The 25836-nt window shown below is 47.0% G+C and overlaps 1 protein-coding gene across 12 annotated transcripts in view; it reads left to right on the top strand.

Moving 5' to 3' along the window:
* The first annotated feature begins 1760 nt into the window (after window positions 1-1760).
* LOC118001427 (zinc finger protein 140-like) overlaps window positions 1761-25836 on the top strand; it is a 58477-nt gene continuing 34401 nt past the window's right edge. The window contains exons 1-7 of one of the 12 annotated variants that reach the window (XR_004676685.1): window positions 1762-2256; window positions 3659-3746; window positions 9879-9955; window positions 17131-17209; window positions 17655-18311; window positions 18491-18676; window positions 19099-21506. Coding sequence is in view for 1 of the 12 variants with exons in the window: in XM_034991534.1 (XP_034847425.1) it covers window positions 2148-2256; window positions 3659-3746; window positions 9879-9955 (274 nt within the window). In the remaining 11 variants the exon portion in view is untranslated. The other 11 variants (XR_004676683.1, XR_004676682.1, XR_004676691.1 and 8 more) reach the window with 11 other exon arrangements.

Genomic DNA, 25836 nt, shown 5'->3' with positions numbered 1-25836 from the left:
TCATGACCTGAGCCGAAGGCAGCCGCTTAACCGATTGAGCCACCCAGGCGCCCCAGAAATGGTCCAGTTTCATTCTTCTGTATGTGGCTGTCCAATTTTCCCGACACCATTTGTTGAAGAGATTGTCTTCTTTCCATTGGGTATTCTTTCCTGCTTTGTTGAAGATTAGTTGACCATAGAGTTGAGGGTCCATTTCTGGACTCTCTATTCTGTTCCACTGATCTATGTGTCTGTTTTTGTGCCAGTACCATACTGTCTTGATGATTACACCTTTATAATAGAGCTTGAAGTCTGGGATTGTGATGTCACCAGCTTTGGTTTTCTTTTTCAACATTCCTTTGGCTATTCGGGGTCTTTTCCAGTTCCATACAAATTTTAGGATTATTTGTTCCATCTCTGTGAAAAAAGTTGGTTATTTTGATAGGGATTGTATTGAATGTATAGATTGCTCTAGGTAGCATAGATATTTTAACAATATTTGTTCTTTCAATCCATGAGCATGGAACATTTTTCCATTTCTTTGTGTCTTCCTCAATTTCTTTCATGAGTGTTCTATAGTTTTCTGAGTACGGATCCTTTGCCTCTTTGGTTAGGTTTATTCCTAGATAACTTATGGCTTTGGGTGCAATTGTAAATGGGATCGACGCCTTAATTTCTGTTAGCTTTCTAATAGCCAACTCCCTGGGTCCATAGGCCAAAACTAACCAGTTGCTCTATTAAACTTTTCTTGATAGCAAGACCATAAAAATGTCTCCCTTTGAGCAATTATAGAGAGGGGCTGTGTAAAAAAAGTACTGTCCTCCTCAGAGAGAAAACAGTGACGAGCTTCACAGCACTTCCCTGAGGACAGGATGAGACCCAATTTGGTGGTGCTACTAGTGGAAGGCTGATTTCCTGGGCTCAGACTGGGTGATTTGATACAGAATGAATAAATACATGATGATAATCCAGGTAACGGAATATTATAATGGGGTCACGTATGGGGCGAGGGAACACTTATATTACAAAATCAAGTGGGAAAATTGGAGATGACAAAAACACAAAAATATCAAACTATATGTAGAAAATTATCAGAGTAAAATTCTCTAAAATATTAACAGTAAAAATAAAACAAAACCAAAAGAAACTACAAACAAAAAAATCAAAGTGGTTACACCATTTTACACTGTCATCAGTAAAAACGAGATTCCCAGATTCTCCATATTCTCACCTTACTTGATATCATTACTATTTTAAAATTTCAGTCATTCTAGTAGGTATATGATAGTACCTAATTCTGGTTTTAATTTGCATATATCTGTTGTATCAACGTGATGATCAAATATCTTATGTGTTTATTGCTATTCTTTGAGTCTACTTAGTTCCATTTATGTGTCTACCTTTATTATGATATCACATTGTATTGATTATTGTACTTGTAATAATCTTGTAATGAATCTTCAAATTAAAAAAATTAAAAATTAAAAAAATTAAAAAATAAAATTTCCGTATATTTGGAGTACCATTAGCTTTTTTTTTTTTTCCTTTAGTTGTCCAATGGGAAATAGAATGGGGGAAAAGTAGTTTTAAAGATGATTGGCGTAAAACGTGAGGAGTGAGGGGCCAAGCCTCGCAGGATCGCCCAGACCTTACCCCGCGGCCCCCGACGCCACGTTTGCGGTCCCAGCCGGGACCAGCCGCGCTATCCAGGCGCCCTGTGGCGCGGCCCGCCGAGACGCAAGGTCCTCCGCGCAGCCTAGAGAGGACGCGGAAGTCGGCTGGGGGCGGGGCCCGAGGCCCCTGCGCGTTGACCCCCGATGCAGTTTAACGGGTTCTGTGAGGGTCGGCGGTAGTGTGTCGCTGAGGGCGGGCGTCCGCGTGTTGCCCTCTGTTCTCCCGTTTACCTCACCTAGCGGTGCCGCCCGCGCCCGAGGGGAGTGGGTGCGGGTCCCGAGTCCCCCGGCGAGGGTCGACGCCAGCAGTGTCTGTCCTCGTGCCCGGGTGGTCGGGGCCGTGCCACCCTCGGTGTCCCCCGACCGTCTCTTCTCAGGCGCGCCCATCCCCCACTCCTCAAGTTCCCAGCGCCACTTCTCCCCCGAGGAGCAGGTTCTGGGACGACCCCGGGTCATAGTGGACAAACCTCCTGTTGCCGGGGCCGGTGACCTTCGATGATGTGGACGTGGGCTTCAGAAACGGAGTGGACTCGCCTGGAGTGTCCTGAGAAGGCTCTTTACACGGACGTGACATTAAAGAATTACGGAAACGCCATGGCACTGAGTAAGAACTCGTCTGTGACCCACAGTCGCTCCGACTGGAAGGCTTAGGTGCAGTTTCTCACTAACAGACTTTCCGAATAGCAGAGCTCAGCCTTCTTCTGGTTTTGGTTTTTATTTCAATGTCCATTTCTTCCTTGTATTATTTATCTATTTACTTATCTTAAAGATTTATTTATTTGAGAGAGAGCGAGCACGAGTGGGGGAAGGGGTAGAGGGAGAGAATATCCAAGCCGACTCCCGCTGAGCCGGAGCCCCATGTGGGTCTCCATCTGAGCCCTGAGATCATGGCCTGAGCCTAATCCAGAGTCGGATGCTTAACCGACTGAGCCACGCAGGCGCCCCTATATTTATTTTTATGCCAGGGGAAAGGCTTGGAATTTGCATGTCCCTTGGCTTGAAATGTCCCTTATTGGTATGGCAAGCCCTCTTTTGGTGCAAGTGCTGCTGGATGGAGCTGTACAAGTCCTAATTCCCAGTATTTTGACAGCCTTGAAGTGCTGCTGGGCCCTGAGGCAAGATACTTCTTTCTCTTTTTCCTAAATAAACTCTACCTCCAGTGGGTTCAAACTCACAACCCCAAGATCAAGAGTTGTTAAAAGTGGGCAGTTTTGTAAACATTCTCAATTCTTGCCTTTCTCATAGCTAGAGTTCTGTGTAAGCACTCCCCACAGCAGGATCCTGGGCCTGGGACTGACTGGTAGCTTTTAGGGTGGCTGCCCACTGCCAGTCTTCTTTTCATCCCAGACACACAAAAAAGATTTGCCACCAGGCCCATCCAGGCCTTAGAGTATATTCTGCCCCTCATAGCATATTTCTCCAACTTCCTCCAAATTTAGGAAATGAGTCTTTAGTTCTTTTTGTCACTATAATCCTGTATCAGAATGTTTTAATTAAATTAAATTTGGAGGGACATTAAGGTAGAAGATTCCCATCTGGAGTTTGCTAGCCCCCCTACCCCCTATTTTGTAGTTAGAAAAGGAGTCCTGCAGTGTAAGTGTTGGAGAAAGTATGTACAAATGGGATGGAGTTGAAATCCACCCTTGATTACAAAAGGGTGGTAGAAAAGAGTTTCCCAGGGTACTTGGAAAACCAGAAACACAGACCAGGCTTTCTACCCATTTTCTGTAATTCTGTGGTGATTGGCAGAAAAACCTTTATCTGAGCTTTTTTTAGGTTAGAGTGGACAGCAAGATAGTGGGAAGCTGGGAAGTCTACATTGGTCATGGGAAAAGAGGAAAGAAGGAAGTAAATGGAATATCTAGAGCCAGTGGTTAGGATCCAAGGGGCAGGAATGAGGTCAGTTAGCCTGTCTGGAGCCATGAAATTAGGGGGCTAATCAGCAGAGAGTTGCCCTCATACCCTGATTCCTTAACATGCTTATCCTTTTTCTTGCCCACGAATAGGATTTTCAGTCTATAAAACTGAAGTGATAAGCCACTTGGAAAGTGGGGAAGCCTTGTGCATCTGGGCTGGACAAAGAACCCTAGCCAGGTGAGTGCAGGAAGGCCTTTGAGACCCCTGTCCTGCTCTGCCTTCAACTGGTACCTATTACTGTAGAAATTCTAAAGGCTTGTGAATTCTTTTGTTTAGAATATAGGTTCATTCTAGTTAGTTTTCTCTTCCTGGTTTATTTTATTTTATTTATTTATTTTTGGTTTCTTTTACTATTATCAATGACTATCCAAGCCTTTTCTCTCAGGTCTGAACTGTGGTTCAGAGTTACCGTGAAGATGGATTTCTTCCCACCCTCCTCGATTCCCAATGGACTTAGGATTTTTAAGTGAGCAGAATGTAGTAGCATTTACAGGGTTTTTTTCCCTCCTGTTATTAATTAATTAATTAATTTTTATTTTTAAAGTGATCTCTGTGCCTAACATGGGGCTCAAACTCATGACCCCAAGATCAAGAGTCACATGCTCTATTGACTGAGCCAGCCAGGTGCCCCTAGCACTTCCAGTTTTTGTGTGTTCTATTTAGAATCTGCATTTTCATTTTTCTTTGGAAATGGAGGCAGAGTAGAGAATGGGTCTTTGGATCTGGACCGCCTCAAATTCTCAGAACCCTCTTGTTCAAATAAACACCAGTCTGAATCCAGTGTCCCCTCTTCTGACATTGGACTGAGAAAAGGTGTCTCTGGGTGATGGCAATGGGACCTCCAGCCCGCCTTCCTCAACTCTGTCCCCTTCGTGAAATCAACAGGACTTCTCATCCTGGGGAACAGGAAGAGGACTGGAAAGTTATCTTGACCCAACAGGCCATGATTACAGGTTTGCCTAAGGTGAAGACCTTCCCTGGTTACTCGAAGGGCCAAGAGCTCATTCCTGTTCTCTCCTGGTTGCTGGGGGTTGGGCACTGGCCCCAGTGCAGGATTGATGCACTCCCTATGATCCAGACAGCTTGGCTCAGTCCTCTTATAGATTTGCTAAAGGCAAAAAGAATAACTTCAGCCACCAGACATTGAAACAGTTGGAGCTTTATTGCTGATAAAGTTAAACATTTGATTGTCAAATTCTGTTTAAAAACAAAATCCAATAAAGCCGGTGTTTTTATTCATTTTTATCTCTATGCTCTAATCAGTAGACGAGGTTGCTGATAATGATCCTCTCCTGGTTTAAGAATGAAAAATCACACCTTCCAAAAAAACTAGCGTATCTATTTAAATAGTGCTACCAGGACTACAAATTATTATTACTATTTTAAAGGTTTTATTTATTTAGAGTGAGTGCATACGAGTGGGGGGAGGGGCAGAGGGAGAGAGAATCTCAAGCAGACTCTGAGCTGAGCACAGAGCTGGTCTCAGGGCTCGATCTCACGATCCTGAGATGATGACCTGAACCAAAATCAAGAGTTGGGATGCTCAACCAACTGCACCACCCAGGCATCCCCAGAACTACAAATTATCAAGTAAGCTATCAGAATTACAGACTTTAAAGTCTTTAAATAAAAATCACTTTCCCAGGATATATTAACAATGTCTGAAGTCCAGGAGTCTTGAAAGACTCCTTAAAACTAACCTTGATAAGGGGTGCCTGGGTGGCTCAGTTGGTTAAGTGTCTGCCTTTGGCTCAGGTCATGATCTCAGGGTCCTGGGATCAAGCACCACCAACTCCCCCCACCAACCTTGGCTCCCTGCTCAGTGGGGGGTCTGGTTTTCCCTCTGCCCCCCCCCCCCCCGCTGGAGCATGCTTGCACTCTCTCAAATAAATAAAATCTTTAAAAAAATAATAACCTTAGCAAGAACACTTTTGGGACATTTGAATAGTGCTTGCTTTTCTGCAGCTGTTAGGAGAACAGAGAAATATTTTTTTCCCCCTGATCTTTTTTCACCAGTAGTTGGGGAGTTCTGTAGTTTCAAAGCCAGATTGGAATTCTGTTAATTAGTATAGGAGGAGGGAAAAGAGGCAAATTTGGGAAGCTAAAAATTCACAACATAGGAAGAGGGCTGAATAGGATAATTATCAGATAGATCATGGGAATGTAATGGAGGCCTGTTTTCTATCTGTAGAATTTGGAAGATACTTGTTAGGTGGAGTGCACATCAAATTTCAGTCCCAGCTGTTGTCCGCCACGGCCATGGGCTTGGGCCTCCTGTCATTACTGCACCGGTGGCTCCTGAGCCAGTTGCTGACCTGTAACCCCTGGAGTCCAGTGAGGAAAGGGGGACAGAGGTTCACTGGTAGCACAGCCCCTAACCCCGCTGAGTCCAGGGGGACCCGCCACACAGAATAGCCCCCTTACTCCCTCCTCCCTGAGGCTGATGTGGAATCAGGGATCTAGGGAGGGACCGGGGACTGAGAGATCCACTGCTGTCTGCCTTTCCTTCTGCAATACTTCTCCCTGTCTCAGCTCTGGGAACCGGGCCCTCATCCTCCCTGTAGAGCCTCTCTGCTTTCAGTCCAAGGATTCTGGAGAGGAAGATCCCCAATTTCTGTGGGGAGTAAGCCCTTGATATAGGCCTCCTGGGTTATTTACTAATACGCCGTGGTTTGAAAAGAGTGGTTTCTTCCTGCCACGTAAGTAGGTAGTTGTCGGTGAAGAGCTGGAATTTACCCGAGGCCTTAGGGAACATGTTGATTTTAATTGGGTAGCCGTATATCCCAGTGTGTTTGAGGCATTTCCAGTCAAGACCCGATGTCCCCGTGGGACTGTTAATAGCATTCCTTTCCACTATGAGAAGTAAGAAGTACCCCCATTGTGACAATAAATCATATGGTCCCTGGACTTCTCGGACAGCTCACATTTGCTGCAGGATTGGTTCCTGCCCTTTGAGTTCCGGGCCCGGTCGTTCGGACTGGAACCAGTCAGACCAGCTTGCCCATGGGCCCCTCAGCTGTGCAGCCCTGGACTGCCTTTCTTACCCCAGGTCGGTCATGCGGCCGGTTTCTGTCATTGATAGGGCCACTGATGTGGGAGGAGAGAAACTGTTGCTGTGTGCTATAACAACGTCCTCCCCGAGGGGACACTGACAGCTATTTGAGACCCAGTTGTAAACACACCGAAGAGAAGGAAGCATTGACGGGGGGTGGCCTGTCAACCACCTGTGAAGTTCCATCACTCTGAATTGTTCTTTCCTGCAGAGACTTGACTGCACAAGTCAGGCAGCTGCAGGGTAGATGTGGGCTGTTAGGCTAGTGCCTGCTTTTCAAATACGCTGAATTGGGGCGCCTGGCTGGCTCAGGTGGTAGAGCATACAACTCTTGATCCTGGGTTGTAAGTCTGAGCCCCAAATTGGGTGTAGAGGTTACTTAAAAATAAACCGTGTAGGGGTGTGTGGGTGGCGCAGTCGGTTAAACATCCGACTCTTGATTTCGGATCAGGTCATGATCTCAGAGTTGTGGGACGGAGCCTGATGGAGATTTTCTCTCTCCCTCTGCCCCTCCCCCCACTCATGTGTGCTCGCGCTCTTTCTCTCTCTCTGTCTCTCAAAAAAGAAATAATAAAATAAAATCTTAAAAAAAAAATTGGGTGCCTCAGTGGTGCAGTCGGTTAAACGTCCCGACTCTTGGTTTCAGCTCAGGTTGTGATCTCGTGGGTTGTGGGATCGAGCCCCGCATTGGGCTCGGTGCTCAGCACGGAGTCTGCTTAAGACTCTCTCTCATGGGACACCTGGGTGGCTCAGTCTTAAGCAGCTGCCTTTGGCTCAGGTCAGGACCCCAGGGTCCTGGGATTGAGCCCTGCGATGGGCTCCCTGCTCAGCGGGGAGCCTGCTTCTCCCTCTGCCTGCCACTCCCCCTACTTTTGCTCTCTCCTCTCTGACAAATAATAAAATCTTAAAAAAAAAAAAAAAAAAAAAGACTCCCTCTCCCTCTGTTCCTCTCCCCTGCCCAAGCTCTCTCTCTAAAATAAATCTTTAAAAATAAATAAATAGGGGCACCTGGGTGGCTCAGCCGTTAAGCATCTGCCTTCAGCTCAGGTCATGATCCCAGGGTCCTGGGATCGAGCTCCGCATCGGGCTCCCTGCTCAGCAGGAAGCCTGCTTCTCCCTCTCCCACTCCCCCTGCTTGTGTTCCCTCTCTCACTGTGTCTCTCTCTGTCAAATAAATAAATAATCTATAAATAAATAAATAAATAAGGTGAATTGAGGTACTTCTGGGAAGTCCCCACTGTCCAGGGAGCCATAGCAACCCCCACCCCCACTTCACTCACATTTCCATTTCTTCCGTGGTGCCTAAAGACTTGTGAATTTGTGAACTCAGCCCTAAATTTCCCTTTCTACCTTTGTTAGCTGTTGTTCACAGTGGAAAGAGATGGAGAAGCGTACCAGCTTCTCAGGCTGGCTTTACAAGCAGGGTCACCACAGGTGAGACAGGCCCCGCCTCAAGTGCTTACCACCATACCCGAAAGAATTTCGGAGCGAATAGCTAACTTTTACTGGGCAGTTCCCACTTGCCAGGGCCTGTTCTAAGCATTTACATGTCCTGGTAACCTAAAGGTTTCTCTGCCTCTACCATTTACAGTTAAAGAAACAGATTGATTAACTTGCCTAAGGTCATCTGAATGAAAATTGAAAAATAAAATTATTGCTGCTTATTTTCTGATTATAGAAGTAATTCTTGTTCAGTATAGAAAATTTGGAAAATACAGAAAAATAAGACCTAAATTCACAAAACTGCAGAATAAAACAAGTCATCTCTATTTGTACCCTGAGACATAACCCCATGTTTAGTAAGGTTCTGCCAGGTTTTTGCCTCTTGAGTAGTTTTTTAAACATAGATGGGACTACTTGATACATGTGTTTTATAACCTGATTTTTTATATCCCCTGTATTTGTGGACATTTTCCTGTGGCAGTACCTACTTTTACATCATGTTTTTTAATGGCTGTATCGTCTTATACATGTGCACTATAATGAATTTTATTCTTAACTGATTCTCTATTGTTGGACATTTATGTAACTTCCAAGCTGTTATAATTAGCCAGCATGTGAATTTACAATGAGAAATATATCTGGCAAGGGAACAAGACTATTTCTGCAAGTTGGGCACACATCTTTTCCCTATAAAAAGGATATAGAAAGTCAAATTATATCATAGAATTCAAAAAAAGGGCATTGATCTTAATAACCTGCATCAGCAAGCTACGTGGTAGCCTGTTAATACACATTTGAAGATGTTTAAATAAGATTGTCTATATCATAGCTTTCCAAGTTACATCAAAGACAAAGCCCAAATCACACACATCTGGGCCTTCTGATCCTCACCTTCAGAACTAGCCTGAGGTGGGTGGGTTCTGCAGGTGATTAATCTGGTCTCTCCTGCCACTCTTAGGGTCCTAAGTACCTGCCATCTCATCTCCATGGTCTGGCACCTGAACATTTTACATGGCTGTCCATCATCTATACATACTACCTTGTCATCTTTGTCCCCCATAATTTACCTCTCATTGCCTTGTGTGGAGAGAATCCATGTGTTTGTAACATCTAAGTAGTTGATTGACAAAAGGTGTATTTGCTTTATTTTATTTTTTTAAGATTTTATTTACTTATTTGAGAGAGAGCACGAGAGTGGGGGGAGAGGGAGAGGGAGAGGGAGAAGCAGACTCCCCGCTGAGCAGGGAGCCCGACGCAGGACTCGATCCCAGGACTCCGGGATCATGACCTGAGCCGAAGGCAGACGCTTCACCAGCTGAGCCACCCAGGCGCCCCTGTGTATTCGCTTTATACACTTAGATGAAAACAGAGATTAGTGGGAACCTATTCAATATCCTTTTCTCTTGGAGACATTTGCAAATTGATTTAATGTGTGTCTGTGGGTAACTTTTTGCTTCAAGCAAAGACTTTTGTTTATTGCTATATACAGTCATTTAAAAAAAATCTTCCCCACACACCTCCTATTTGCCAGGTCCTGTTCTAGATGCTTGAGATCATCAATGAACAAAAAAGATAAAATTATTCTTTCCCTCATGAATGTATGTGCAAGCAAGTCGGGTGTGGGCATTATTGAATTTCACTGGGTGGCATCAATATGCTAGAATCTGCTGAGCCACTCTCTTGGTACAGTTTTAGTTTAGTGTGAGTTTTGCCAGTTTGGGTTGCTGTATACACATTTTAACTTAGCTGTATTCAAAAGACAGCTTCAATTGTGTGTGTGTGTGTTTTAATTCTTGAAATGTTCTTATATACAGAGTGTGGAGAGTGGTGCAAGAAGGAAAGGGAGAGAAGGAAGTGCACACAACAGGATGCTACATTGTTTCCTTAAACGGTATGTGTTTGAACATTTTCCCTTAAAGGAAGATTCCTGGAGGGCCCCACTTCATTTAGGTTTGCTGTGCTGGTTCAGGTGTTTTTTGAGCTGCCTTTGAAGTGGTTACATGTATGTGGGCCTCAAGTGTGACTAGTCTTTGCCTCTTGAGGATCATTTTATTTTGAAATGTAGCCAAAAGTTATTTAGTGGAATCTGAAGACCAAGGAATTCCGCAAGCCGGTGAATAGATGTTTAGTGAAAAATGTCTGTGATGTGAGCTGCAAGTTTTTTGGACCTTAGGAGTCAAGGGTGTGCATATTATACGCCATTTGAGGCCCCTTGTCATCATTAGTCGAGCAAGGTTGCTTTCACTTTATTTCCTGTTTTCTCGTCGGCCCACTCCTACCCCCAGAAGTGGGCAATTCTTTTTTTTTTTTTTTTTTGAAAAGTTTCTTTAGTTATTTAAATAATATCTATCCACAACGTGGGGCTCGAACTCACGACCCTCAAGATCAAGAGCCACATGCTTTTCTGACTGAGCCAGCCAGGCAACCTAGCAGTTCTTTATCCTGTTCAATATATTTTTTTTAAATTATCTTAAGGTGTACTTCTGTGTAGGGTACATGTATTTTCTATCTTTTAAAAACCATTTCTCTTACTATAAAATAAAATTCATGCAAAATGTAAAAAATTCAGTCAATAAAAGAAGTTGTAAAGAAGAAAATTTACTCATAATTCCACCATCTACACTATGAGCAGTTTGATATATATACTTCTATCTTCTGGACATTTGTAGGCTCCGGAGCCCAACACAGGGCTTGAACTCATGACCCTCAGATGGAGACCTGAGCTGAGATCAAGGGTCAGATGCTTAACTGACTGAGCCACCCAGTCACCCCTGGACATTTTTATACACTTACATGTGCCTACCCATATTAACTTAAAATGGAATGATTATGTATAGTTTACGATCCAGTAACAGTTGACTGTGCTTTTTCTTGCTGAGGGCTTTCTGATTCTTCTTCTAGTCTGTACATCTGGAGTGGTTCCTTCTCAGTAGTAGTTGCACACGGTAGAGGCTGTCCTCTTGTGTTCAAGAAGTCTGGTGGAGCGGGCAGTTTCGGACAGTGTGGTGGCTCCATAATGTCATCAGTGCCCCAGGCTCCTTCCGTTTTTTTTCACTATCCTCTTTAGCATGTGGCTTCTTTGAGGTCACATCGTGGTCAAAAGATGGCCACTGTATATAAGCCCCAGCAATCCCATTCTCATTCCAGGCAGGAAGAAAGAGGAAGCTAAAAACGCTCCTTAAAGCAACACTTCTCAAAACTTTAAACGCATATGTGAGCCAACAGGGGGTCTTGTTAAAATGCAGATCCCAATTCCATAGTTTGGACTAAATGCCCAAGATTCTGCATTTCTAACAAAGTATCACGCTTTTTATTTTTAAAATTTATTTATTTGAGAGGGCGTGAGAGCGAGGGAGATCACAGAGGAAGAAGGAGAAGCAGACTCGCAGCCAAGCAGGGAGCCTAATGTAGGACTCGATCCCAGGACCCTGAGATCATGACCTGAGCCGAAGGCAGATGCTTAACCGACTGAGCCACCCAGGCACCCCTATCACACTTTTTTAAATAAGAGGACTTGAAAGAATTTTCTGGAAGCCCTGTCTAGTGACTTCCTGGCTTTCATTTCATTGGCCAGAACTGTATCATGTAACCATCCCTGGCTGTGGGAGAGGCTGGAAGATGTGGCCTTTTTAGCTGGACACTTTGTCACCCTGGATACAACAAATGTGTTTCTGTTAGTAGGAAAGGAGAGTGGTGTTGGTAGGTGACTCGCAGCCTCTGACTGAGTGCTCAGATCACATTGGAAAAGCTTTTGAAAAATCTGTCCTCTTAATTGTCACAATTCATTTATGGTAGAAAGTATGATTTCCACTGCCTACCCTTTATAGAAATTTTTTTCTGGGCATGTTCTCAGTGAAACCAGAATAACTTTGTAATATATATGAAGTGATGGCCCTTGTCACTCTTCCCAGATGCAAATTTCCTCTACTATAGTTTTCCCATTCTGGTTTGTGAAATAAGTGGACTTTGGTGGGGGGTCAGGGGAAGAGATGAGCTAAGAGACTAGCTCTCCTGCTTAGCTTTGCATATTTACTTCACCTTTACATTCAGCCTGGGATGCTGTTTTAACTCCAGATGCAAGTATCTAAGATCCTGTGAGATCTGTCATTATTTCAAAATAAAAAGCTAAAAAATCTCCAAAATCCCAATCCAACTGTAAACAGTATTTTTGAGACATTCTTGAATTATAGGCGTTTTCCATGCAAAAGGTTTTTTGGAAAGTCTTTAAAAATTGAAAGATATCAAAAATATATAAAGTACTCCTACAATCAGGGGTGCCTGGGTGGCTGCCCACCAAAAAAAAAATAAGAAAAAAAAGGGAGGTGCCTGGGTGGCCCAGTCAGTTAAGTGTCTGCCTTCGGCTCAGGTCATGATCCCGGGATCCTGGGATCGAGCCCTGCATCGGGCTTCCTACCCAGCAGGGAGTCTACTTCTCGCTCTCCCTTTGCCTCTCCTCCGACCAACCCCCTTGTGCTCTCACTCTCACACACTCTCTCAAATAAAGTACTCCTACAGTTAAAAACAAGCAACATTAAAAAATGGGCCAAGGGCTTGAGTAATAGACATTTCCAGGAAAAGATGCTTAACATCACTAATCATCAGGGAAATGCAAATCAAACCTATAGTGAGATACCACTTCACACCCGTTACCATGACTATTATGAGCAAAACAAACTACAAGTGTTGGGGAGGCTATGGAGAAATCACAACCCTTGTGCGGCCGCTGTGAAAAATGGTATGGCAGTTCCTCAAAATAATTCAAATAGAATTACCATATGACCCAGCAGTTCTGCTTCTTGATATTTTTCCAAAAGAACTGGAAACAGGGACTCTGGTATTTATTTGCACACCCATGTCTATAGCAGTGTTAATGATAATACAGAAGGTGGAAGCAACCAGGTATCCACCCCTGGGGGACTGGAGAAACAAAACGTGGTATCGTACAATGGAATGTTGCTCAGCCTTTCAAACGAAGGAAATTCTTTTGTAAAAGATTTTATTTATTTATTTGAGAGAGAGAGAATGCAAGAGAGCACAAGCTGGGAGAGCGGCAGAGGGAGAGGGAGAAGCAGGCTCCCCACTGAGCAGGGAGCCCGATGCAGGACTCAATCCCAGGACGCCGGGACCATGACCTGAGCCGAAGGTAGACGCTTAACGACTGAGCCACCCAGGCGCCCCTGAAACAAAGGAAATTCTGCCCCGTGCTATGACATGGATGAACCTCAAAGACATTGTATTAGTGCAGTAAGGCAGTCACAAAAGGACAAATACAGTTTGATTCCACTTATAGGAGGTACCTCGAGGAGCCAAATTCATGGAGATGGAAAGTGGAGTGGTGATTGCCAGGGGCTGGGGGGAAGTTAGTGCTTAATGGGTATGGGGTGTCAGTTTGGGCAGATGAGAGAAGTTCTGGAGGTGGTTGCACTGCAGCTGGAATGTGCTTAATGCCATTGAGCTTATGCTTAAAAGTTACTACATAAATTTTATGTTCTATACATTGTACCACAACTTTTTTTTTTTTTTTTTTAAGATTTTATTTATTTTTTTGACAGAGAGAGACACAGCGAGAGCAGGAACACAAGCGGGGGGAGTGGGAGAGGGAGAAGCTGGCTTCCCGCAGAGCAGGGAGCCCGATGCGGGACTCGATCCCAGGACCCTGGGATCATGACCTGAGCCGAAGGCAGACGCTTAACGACTGAGCCACCCAGGCGCCCTGTACCACAACTTTTTATTATTTTTTTATTTTTAAAGATTTTATTTATTTTTTTGACAGAGAGAGAGACAGTGAGAGGGAACACAAGCAGGGGGAGTGGGAGAGGGAGAAGCAGGCTTCCTGCGGAGCAGGGAGCCCGATGCAGGGCTCGATCCCAGGACCCCAGGATCATGACCTGAGCCGAAGGCAGACGCTTAACAACTGAGCCACCCAGGTGCCCCTGTACCACAACTTTTTTAAAAAAAGAGTGGTTGCAGGGTGCCTGCGTGGCTCAGGTGGTTAAGCTTCTGGCTCTTGGTTTCGGCTCAGGTCATGATCTCAGGGTTGTGGGATGGAGCCCCGTGTCCCCCTCTGCGTGGGCTCTGCGCTCAGTGGGGAGTCTGCTTGAAGAGTCTGTCTCCCTCTGCCCCTCCCCTGACTCTCTCTGTCTCTCTCTCAAATAAATAAATCTTTAAAAAAAAAGAGTGGTTGCTGGTTGGGCTTGTTCTTTCAGCCTGAGTGCAATGGAGCAAAGCTGTAGCCAGCCACAGCCCGGCTATGACATGAGTAAGAAATAAGTCTTTGCTATTGTTTAAGAAAATCAAGAAGTAAATACATTTTATGTTTATATCTGAGCATAATAAAAAAAATTCGAGAGAAAATGTTTTTCATTAAGTTCTTTGTGTAAAAAAGAATGTGGAAAGTGAATGGATACCTCTCTTAATCCTTTCCTTCAAGGATTTAGAATAAAATCATCCAGATTTCATATAAGTATATATGATTTTTATTTTTTTATTTTTTTAAATTTTATTTTATTATGTTAATCACCATACATTACATCATTAGTTTTTTTGTTTTGTTTTGTTTTTTTGTTTTTAAAGATTTTATTTATTTATTTGAGAGAGGGAATGAGATAGAGCATGAGAGGGGGGAGGGTCAGAGGGAGAAGCAGACTCCCTGCTGAGCAGGGAGCCCGATGTGGGACGTGGTCCTAGGACTCTAGGATCATGACCTGAGCCGAAGGAAGTCACTTAACCAGCTGAGCCACCCAGGCGCCCTACATCATTAGTTTTTGATGTAGTGTTCCATGATTCATTGTTTGCGTGTAACACCCAGTGCTCATTCAGTACGTGCCCTCTTTAATACCCATCACCAGGCTAGCCCATCCCCCCACCCCCTCCCCTCTAAAACCCTCAATTTGTTTCTCAGAGTCCATAGTCTCTCATGGTTCGTCTCCCCCTCTGATTTCCCCCCCCCTTCATTTTTCCCTTCCTACTATCTTCTTTTTTTTTTAACATATAATGTATTATTTGTTTCAGGGGTACAGGTCTGTGACTCATCAGTCTTACACAATTCACAGCGCTCACCATAGCACATACCCTCCCCAGTGTCCATCACCCAGCCCCCCCATCCCTCCCACCCCCCACCAGGTATATATGTTTTTTTAAAAGGATCAAGCTGAACTTTGGTTTTCCCCTTACAGCACCTTACTGCATCATGAAACATCTCCAGGTCTTTCCATATAAATCTACTTTATTCTCTCTGTAGCTCATGGTATTTCACTGCGGAGACATGCCATATCTCCCTGACCAGTGGAGATTTATTATTTGTTACACTTTTAGCCGTTTACTTATTTAGTGGCCCAAGTTGAGATGGTTAGGGTATATGTGGGAAGATTTTTAAATTCTAAAGTGAAGCTCACTTGGCTTCCACAGGAGGGATGCTGGGTACTTACAGTCCATTGTTGCCTCAGAGTCTGGTTTCTGAAGCAGATTTGAATGCAGGGTTAGAACTACAGGGCTGTGCGTACTCCCCCTTCTGGAAATATTCCTGCCTTGTGTGTCTGGTCTCTCCCTGGGCATTGGGAATGGGTCAGGGTACAAGGCAGAGGACTGCCTCTTTTTTTTTTTTGGTCCTCAGAAACTTTTCCCCCAGCCTCTGCCGGTCGTGGCCCTGAAGCCCCGACCCTCTGCAGAGGAAAGTCCTGAGGCCCGGTCATGGTGGTCATGGCGGCTGCAGCCCTAACCCTTGGGTCTGGTAAGCTTTGCTTCCTTCCACTGCTTCACGAGACCTTGCCTGGCCACCTAATAATCAATTAAAGTTTGCATTTCTTCCTGTGGTATAATAAATATATTTGGCCTTTGGCCCTGGTTCCTGGCACTGAGCTTCTAAAACCCTTTGAATTTCCTGGGTGATAGAATCGTCTCTTGTTACTCTTAAGGAGTCCCTTTCCAAGCACACAGGAGTTTTTGCTGACGAGGGGACTTAGGGCAGGTAGGGTCCCTGGATAGCCTCAGAATGGGCCTGGTCACCAGAGAGACCAAGTAATTGGAGGGTTGCAATTTTCAGCTCCACCAATAATTGGAGGGTTGCAATTTTCAGCTCCACCTGCCAACCTATAGGAAGGGAAGAAGACTGGTTATGAAGCCCAGTAAGACCTGCTGGGCAGTGAGATTTGACGAGTTCTTCCGGGTTGATGAACAAAAACACATCTGTGCCAGCAGGTGGCACAGCCTAAGTCCACTGGGGACAGAAGCACCTATGCTCTGCTTATGATCTCTGCATCTAGCTGTTTAGTCATATCTTTCAATACCTTTGTAATAAACTGGCACTAGTAAGTAAACTGTTTTCCTGAGTTCTGAGAGTGGCTCTAGCAAATTAATTGAACCTGAGGAGGGTGTCATGGGAACCCCTGATTTAGAGCCAGTCAGTCAGAAGTGCAGGTGACAACTTGGACTTGGTGATTGGCATCCACAGTGGGGACAGTCCAGTGGAACTGAGCCCTTAACTTGTGGGATCTGATGCTCTCTCCACGTAGACAGTGTCAGAAGTGAGTTAAATCATGAGACTCCCTTGGGGGGCCTGGCTGGCTCAGTCAGTGGAGCATGTGACTCTTGATCTTGGGATTGTGAGTTCAAGCCCCATGTTGGGTGTAGAGATTACTTAAAAAATAAATAAAATAAATAATTTTTTAAAAAGATTAAAAAAATAAAATCTTTAAAAAAAAAATTACAGGACACCCAGCTGGTGTCAGAGAACTGTTTGGTGTAGGAAGACCCCCAAACAGACACCTATTTGGTGACCAAAAGTGTTGAGAGTTGGGGAGGGAAATACAGTTTTCCCTTGCACCTTCATTGCTGTGGCATTTGCTTGACCACGGCAGCCCTAGCCATCCCTTTCCCTGCTGGAAGACCCTTGTCTTGTTCCATAGCTGTCCTTACTCATCAGGTATAGACAGAGACTCAGAGCCTCCCCTTTACTCTGCTGAAAAATCCCTCGGGGATTATTATTCTGGTGGCAGCAGAAATCCTGTGTTTCGGGATTGGGTGACCTTTGAAGATGTGTGAGGCCCTGGCCATACATGTCACTCATAGGGACTGGCGTTGCCTGGCCCTTCCGAGAGGAATCTCCATTAAGACGTGATGGAGAATTTCGGGAACGTGACCTGACTGGGTAAGAACTCTCTGTGTGTCTCAGTTAATCCATTGCTGACTAAGTCATTGCTGCCACCCATTTGTTGGCATGGTCTGAAGCTTTCAGGTTAGTTGGTTTTAGTTTCTGAATCCTTGTAAGCTGCATGGTCCCTCCTGATGAAGAGTGGGCTATTTCTGCTTCCTATAAATGTTGGGTTCTGATACTTCCCTCACTGGAAATGGGCATATTTCCTGGGATCTGAGTTTACCCTCTCCAGCACCCAGGTGATCTGTCTGTATCGAAGACCTTGACCGCAGGAGTTTTACTTCCGGCCTAAGATGGTCGTCCCCTTAGAGAGCAGCCCCGCCTGTTGGCTTCCCGGCCATGTCTGTTTCATGTTGGCAGAAGGCCTAAGGCTGCTTTGGGTCCATTATCTCCCCTTTTCCTGTTCCCAGTGCTATGAATAGAATTTTATTTTTCCCAGCCTAATCTGATCATCTTCCTGGAACAAGGGGAAGCATGATGGGTACCAGATCTGCCGGCCACTTGAGGATGGAGGGCTTCGCTCACACCGGTGAGTGAGGGGAGTCCCTTAGCTCCCCTCCTGTGGCAACTCCTTCCCGTGTGCCTTGGGCAGAACGCCGATTTAGATGATTCCTCATTTTCTCTTGGTCTCTTGGCCACCAGGGAAAATCGGATAGAAACTTCTACAGGAATACCCCAGTGTGCATTTCCTCTCCCCTGGGTTAGCCATGAGCACCTGGAGGACGGCCTCTGACGTCTGCCTCTGCCTGGGCCGTCTGCGTGCAGTGAAGACCCTGAGGAGCTTCGCCCGCAGCCGTTCCCCTTTACCTGCTGCTTTGTTTTCTTACCCCTTTCCTTCTGGGGCTTGACTTCATCTCTACACGTCAGCTGACTGCGCTGTTCATTCCCTAGATGTTTTGCCCGGCCCTTCGTTCCTCCCTCTCACTCTGTGTTACCAGCACACTCGGCCTTCCCTGTCGGTGGCTCTCAGCCCCGTCCCAGCCCCCTTCCCTCCCTCACCGCGATGGCTTGGGAGGACGAGGGCTCCCTCACCGCGATGGCTTGGGAGGACGAGGGCTGCACACCAGCATTCTCCCTTCGGTGCTTCTGTTCTCAGGTTGGTTTTGGCGCACAGTGGCTATCAGGTCCTGCCGGGTTTTTATTTGTCAGGTGGTGAGGGCGGAGGCAGGGAGGCAGAGGCGGCTGGGAAGCAGGGCATTTCTGAGGACGCTCAGTTTGCAGGGAAGGCGTGGGGAGAACTCCCAAAGGCTGGGCCCCAGAGATCTAATTTTGTAGAATGTCCTGAGTCCCGAGAAACCACAAGAGGTCTTAGAAGAAAAGATCCTTCAAGTATGGCGAGTGCGGGAAGAGGTCCCCTGGGAAGTCACGACCTCCTGCTTGGCGGAAAATCTGCTGAGAGAGGTCTGCGCTCTCCCGTTCCTGCGGCCCACAGGAATTGCGCTCGCCAGCAGTCTGATTGAGGTAAGGAGCGCGAGGAAGCGCCGAGAAACAGACACGTGCCCGCGCGTCGGTGTGCTCACGCCAGAGCGCACTCTCGCAGCAGGTGTGGGCAGTTGTGTGTCTCGGGCTCCGAGCACCGCAGCAGACGGAAGGCCCGTGGCAGTGAGCAGCGTGGCAAAACCTTTAGCGCAGCTCCCAGCTTCCCACGCCGGGCAAGAAGTCTCCTGAGTGCTGAGGGTGGAGAGAAAGCCCCAGGAGTCAGTCGCTCAGGCTGCTCATCGGTACTTCATAATCGAAAAACTCCGTGAACATAATGAGTGTGGAAGAACCTTCCAAGACGACGAGGCGCTTTCTCCTTTTCTTCACGATGGGAGGGAGTATATGTGCGTCGGTAAGGAGTGCGGAGAGGCCTTTTCTCAGGAGGCTGCTTTTCTTTGTTGCAGATGTGGGAAGGCCTTTAGGAGGAATCCCAACCTTATTGATGGTCAGAGACTCCACTTCGGGGAGAGGCCTTGATGGGGAGGGAGGAGGGCAGAAAGGTGGCCAACAATCACCAAGATTGTCATCAGCATAGTAGGTTTCATACCATTTCCAAGCCTGGAGTCTGACTAGTGGGAAAGCGGAAAAAGATCATCCCTTCCCTTCTCCCAGAATGGATGCAGGAGACCGAGGGTGCAAACACAGCAAGGAGGGGAAAGCCTTCCCTGTGGCTAATTCCAAGCCGTTTCTGTAAAGGGGCCAGAGAGTAAAAATGCTCGGCTGTGGGCTATCAGCCCAGCCCTGCTGTCGGAGCACAGAAGCAGCCAGAACTATGCACGCCGAGGAGTGTGGCTGCCTTCCAGTACGATTTGCTTTACGAAAACAGAGAGCCTACCGGGTTTGGCCTGCAGATCCTACTTTGCCAACCCCTGTTCCAGAGAGAAAGCCTCTTGAGAAGCCTTGATAATCAGAGGATGGAGTCACGAGACAGGATTCCTAATGCAGAGAAACCTCGGAACAGCACGATCAGTGCAACAGAACCTTCAGGGCGGTGCTCCAGCCTGTCAGAGGGCGGTAGGAGAGGCCTGAAAGATCCAGAAACCTGGGTTTTGCCACAAAATAGCCAAAGGACCAGCACCCAGTCACTCAAAAGCCACGGGGCTTTTATGAGAAGAACAAGAGAGTACATCTGAGAGTGCTTCCAAAATGAATATGATAAACACATATATTAATTTTTGTAAGTGATCTCTACACCCACCGTGGGGCTTGAGCTCACAACCCCAAGATCAAGAGTCGCACACTCCACTGACAGAGCCAGCCAGGCGCCCCGCTATGGTAAACACATTTAAAATGGTGATTTATGTGAAAAGATGTTACTCATCCTCCAAATAGTTTCTGAGCCCCTGCCTCGCCAGGTTCCTGCAGAAGGAAATCGGGAGCAGAGAGGGCAGGTGGTGTTTAGTGCCATGGGACAGGATGATTTCACCGAGGGGATTCGTGAGGGTCGTGCTGGGGGCTCCAACATTCAGCAGTAGGGGGAAGCGAGGGACTCAGCCTGGAAGATTGTGAAAGTGTCCCGTGAGGTGGGAAAACAGCAGCGAGGAGCCGGGAAGGCAGTGCCTGAGGATGGGACAGTCGCCTCCTGGTGCTGCTCCTGAGCGGGCAGGCGTAGGACTGGGCAGGGACACTGGCTCTGTTGAGGGCGCTGTCTGAGCTCCCCGCGGCTGCACCTAGCACCTAGCACTTAGCACCTAGCACCTAGCACCAGCCAAGCAGCTTAGAACAATAGGAATTCTCAGGGTTCTGGAGGCCAGAGGTCCAAAATCATGGTACCAGCGGGGCCGAGTTCCCTCTGCGGGCCCTGGGGGGGATAATCCTTTGCTTTGGCCAGCTCCTGGGGCTCCCGAGGCTCCTTGGTTTGTGGCCGTGGAACTCCATTCTCCGCCTGTGTCTTCTCAAGGCCCGCTATCCTGTCCGTGTCTCTTCTGTGGCTCCTAGGACACTTGTCTTTGGATTTAGGGCTCCTCTTGTAATCCAGGATGATCTAGTCTCAAGATTCTTAATTACATCGGCAAACACCCTTTTTCCAAATCTGTTTGCACTCCGAGGTTCCAGGGGTTAGGACGTGGACGTAACTCTTGCAGGGGCACCTTCTGGCCCGCTCCAGGTTTTGCTGGTGAAGCGATAGTGACAAAGCCAGTAACAAAGGGAGCCGGTTCTGAAGGGATTGGGGGAGGGGAGGGAGAGGGGAGTGCAGCCGCAAGCCAGTGTGGAGCTGGAGGGTAAGACTGAGTCACGCTCATCGATGAAAGCCGGGATCCTCTGATACCCTGCTCTCCCTGTCGGATGTAGCACCCCCTCACCCCCCCACACACATGTCATGGCCTTTCTGAAATCAGCCATTGCAGTGGGCGCATTGTATCAGGGTCTTTGGAGGCCACATGAGCTTCCCCCGGGGGTGGGGGGATAGCATTGCCAAGGCCGGGGGGTGGGGGGGGGGGTGGCCAGGAGGTAAAAGAGATGAAACTGGCAATGGCCCGACTTCCGTGGGCACTTCTGGAAGGCCGGAAGGCGGTGCCGGGGGCTGGCAGAAGCCGGTTACCTGCAGTCCTGAGGCGACTCTCCACCAAACAAATGGCATGTCCTCCCCCAACCACAGGAAGCCTGTCCTCACTCACTAAACCCACCGCGCAAACTTGCAGGAGGAAGAGGTAGTCTTCTTGAATGCCGGGCACCCACGGGAGGCTTGCCATTGGGCCGGTACCCAGATCTCCGACGGGAATGGCTCACCCCGGCTATTTCGCCTAGAAAATCTCAAACCGGGATGCCAACAGTGGTGTGCTTTCGGGAATTGTGAGTTGAGGTCATCTCAGCCTTGAACAAAAGAGAACTAAACAGAAGATCTCAGGTGGAGGCCTTGGCCAGGATAGGCCGCATTGCGATGTGCAGACAGACGGTGGTGTGGCGGAGGAAGTTACTCCCTGGAGGGTTAGCACCGGGAGGGTGTATTTCAAGTCTCAGCTGAAACCCATTTCAGAAAGACAGCCCTGAGTGAGTGGGGTTCCCTGTTTCAGCTCACCTGTCCCATGTTGTCGGCCTGGGAGCGTCGCTCCACCATGGCGAGGTCTGGCCCAGCGTCGCCCCCATGGACCACATGGACCGCAGAAGGGGAGGCAGACCCCGCTGGCTCCCACATCTCGGAGAGAGCTTTGTCCCAAGCAGTTGCTCTGTGCTGCCTGGGGGGGACACTGCTGCCTCCGCCCTGCAGGAGCCCATCTGTGAGCTCTGACCCATGCACAGCTCCCTGCCCACCCCCCGTGGCAGGGTGTGCAGGGGAGTCTCCCGCAGTCACTGAGGGCGAGGTATATGCAACCCTCCCTCTGCACCGCTGCCTCTCCAGCGGCCTCTTGGCACCTCGGCGATCGCTTGCTACCTCCCAGCTCTTCCCCTTCCCTGTCCTTATTCCCAGACTGAGGAATGCCACCCTGAAGTGTTTCCTTTGAGCCACCCCACCCCCAGGCTCCCCACTCTCTCAGCCAGCCCTAGCTGAGAGACGGCGCAGTGTGCTACCCCAGCACCAGCATAAGGCCCTCCGCCCCTTGCCTTCTCCCCTGGGCAGGAGTACTTCAAACCGTCTGCTGGAAGCAAACATTTCTATTTTGGGGGGCGCCTGGGTGGCACAGTCATTAGGCATCTGCCTTCGGCTCAGGTCATGATCCCAGGGTCCTGGGCTCAAGCCCCACATCGGGCTCCCTGCTCAGCAGGAAGCCTGCTTCTCCCTCTGCCTGCCACTCCCCCTGCTTTGTGTTCCCTCTCTCGCTGTGTCTCTCTCTGTCAAAAAATAAATAAATAATCTAAATAAATAAATAAACTTTTAAAAAATTTCTTTTTTTTTTTTTTTAAGATTTATTTTATTTGAGAAGGAAAGAGAATCTTAAGTAGACACCACACTGAGAGTGGAGCCCGACTCGGGCCTCAATCTCACAACCCTGAGATCACGACCTGAGCCAAAATCAAGGGTCGGATGCTTAACTGACTGAGCCACCCAAGCGCCCCAAATATTTCTACTTCTACATACGCTCCTGGGTGTGTTCACACACGGGCATTGCTCTACTCTCTACGAGCAGGTGGGCCAGACACACACGGCCTCTGAGGTTTGACGTTGGAAATGGAATTACTGGAGAAGCTCACTTTCTATGTCGTGTGCCTCTAATGTTTTCTGTCATCAGAATGAGAAATTAAAATACCGAAAAATATGTGTGTGGTTGTTTACTAACCACTAGTTACTCATATCTTTTGTATGCAATGTTTTCAGGATGAGGGCTCAACTCAGCTGATCTTTCCATACATTTATTTCTCTTGAAATTTAATTTTGACACACCAGGTCCACATGGTATATAAAGCACAGAGTAAAAACAATTTATAACATTTTTGGCTAAAGGAAAGTTGTAGAAAAGTAATTTCTATCCAATCAAATGGGCGTTGTTAAAAATTAAAGCCTAGTTCTAATGGGATTGCTGAAAAGGGTGTATGATCTTGGAATATTTAAGAAGTATCCATTTTGTTGCCCGCTGGTGTACTGATGGCAAAGTTTTTTCTAAGTGATGTTTATTTGCGAGTTGTGAAGAGAGGGGAGTGTCCCACAGTCCCTTGGGGACCCGTCTCCAGGAGTGGAGTGGACTTCATAACCCGGGGTTCAGCATGGCCCAGAAGGGATGCTCTGGCACCCCGCTCCCCTCCTGACACCTGGCACTCAATGTGTAATCTGAAAAGAAAAACCAGGATAGTTCCTATTGCATAGACAATCAAGGAGGAAAATCCCTGAAATGCTTTTTCAAAAGCAAACTCTGCCTCGCTCTTCCAGTTTCTTTGATCCTGATTCTATTGTGCTATAAACTGTGACATATTTGCATTCAAATTTTATTGTTAAGAAAGGCAATTTCCTCCCCATCAAAATACCATCCACTTTTTTCAAAGAAATGGAACAAATAATCCTAAAATTTGTATGGAACCAGAAAAGACCCCGCATAGCCAGAGGAATGTTGAAAAAGAAAAGCAAAGCCGGCGGCATCACAATTCCGGACTTCCAGCTCTATTACAAAGCTGTCATCATCAAGACAGCATGGTACTGGCACAAAAACAGACACATAGATCAATGGAACAGAATAGAGAGCCCAGAAATGGACCCTCAACTCTATAGTCAACTCATCTTTGACAAAGCAGGAAAGAATGTCCAATGGAACAAAGACAGTCTCTTCAACAAATGGTGTTGGGGAAATTGGATAGCCACATGCAGAAGAATGAAACTGGACCATTTCCTTACACCACACACAAAAATAGACTCCAAATGGTTGAAAGACCTCAATGTGAGACAGGAGTCCGTCAAAATCCTAGAGGAGAACACAGGCAGCAACTTCTTTGACCTCAGCCGAAGCAACTTCTTCCTAGAAACATCGCCAAAGGCAAGGGAAGCAAGGGCAAAAATGAACTATTGGGACTTCATCAAGATAAAAAGCTTTTGCAAAGCAAAGGAAACAGTCCACAAAACCAAAAAACAACCGACAGAATGGGAGAAGATATTTGCAAATGACATATCAGATAAAGGGCTAGTATCCAAAATCTATAAAGAACTCATCAAACTCAACACCCAAAGAACAAAGAATCCAATCAAGAAATGGGCAGAAGACATGAACAGACATTTTTCCAAAGAAGACATCCAAATGGCCAACAGACACATGAAAAAGTGCTCAATATCGCTCGGCATCAGGGAAATCCAAATCAAAACCTCAATGAGATACCACCTCACACCAGTCAGAATGGCTAAAATTAACAAGTCAGGAAATGACAGATGTTGGCGGGGATGCGGAGAAAGGGGAACCCTCCTACACTGTTGGTGGGAATGCAAGCTGGTGCAGCCACTCTGGAAAACAGTATGGAGGTTCCTCAAAAAGTTGAAAATGGAGCTACCATATGATCCAGCAATTGCACTACTGGGTATTTACCCCAAAGATACAAAAGTAGGGATCCGAAAGGGTACGTGCACCCCGATGTTTATAGCAGCAATGTCCACAATAGCCAAACTGTGGAAAGAGCCAAGATGTCCATCGACAGATGAATGGATAAAGAAGAGGTGGTATATATATGCAATGGAATATTATGCAGCCATCAAAAGGAATGAGATCTTGCCATTTGCAGCGACGTGGATGGAACTGGAGGGTATTATGCTGAGTGAAATAAGTCAAAAAGACAAAGACATGTGTCATATGACCTCACTGATATGAGGAATTCTTAATTGCAGGAAACAAACTGAGGGTTGCTGGAGTGGGGGGTGGGGTGGGAGGGATGGGGTGACTGGGTGATAGACACTGGGGAGGGTATGTGCTCTGGTAAGCGCTGTGAATTGTGCAAGACTGTTGAATATCAGATCTGTACCTCTGAAACAAATAATGCAATATATGTTAAAAAAAAAAGAAGAAGAAGGTAGTGGGAGGGGAAGAATGAAGCGGGGGAAATCGGAGGGGTAGACGAACCATGAGAGACGATGGACTCTGAAAAACAAACTGAGGGTTCTAGAGGGGAGGGGGGTGGGAGGATGGGTTAGCCTGGTGGTGGGTATTGAGGGCACATTCTGCATGGAGCACTGGGTGTTATGCACAAACAATGAATCATGGAACACTTCATCTAAAACTAATGATGTAATGTATGGGGATTAACATAAGAATTAAAAAAAAAAAAGAAAAGAAAGGCAATTTCCCCTGTTAGAGGTGCCCTTCTGGGGGAACTTCTTACAGGGGCCCCCACCCCCTGCACCTGCTGCTTGATAACAAGCCTTTTTGAGGGGTGGCATTAAAGACCTGGGCCTAGACTGAGCGCAGAGAACATTCCTTAGTCATCTTGGTGACTCCAGCACTAGGTGTGAATGAATGAGAGGCCTGTGGGGCTTTCACGTGGCCCTCAACCCTGTGCCTGCTTCTGGGGGGAGCTGGGCTTTGCAGTCTGCCCACCCTGCTCTTGAACTCTGGCTCAGGGTGGGAGGGGAGGTGGCCGGCCCCACAAACCTGGGCGGCAGCTGGCTCCAGCGCCCTGGGTCAAGGAACAGTGAGGGCGCCCGGGATGCAGGGGTTGGGGGGGGCGCTGAGAGCACCCCTGCCCCCTGACCAAGAAGCAGGGGTGCAGGGAGGCCGGAAAAGAGTCCTGGCCCA

Source organism: Mirounga leonina, unplaced genomic scaffold (genome assembly GCF_011800145.1).
Source record: "Mirounga leonina isolate KUSES-001 unplaced genomic scaffold, KU_Mleo_1.0 Mir_53, whole genome shotgun sequence".
Taxonomy (NCBI): domain Eukaryota; kingdom Metazoa; phylum Chordata; class Mammalia; order Carnivora; family Phocidae; genus Mirounga; species Mirounga leonina.
This window is presented reverse-complemented; position numbering and strand designations above follow the sequence as displayed.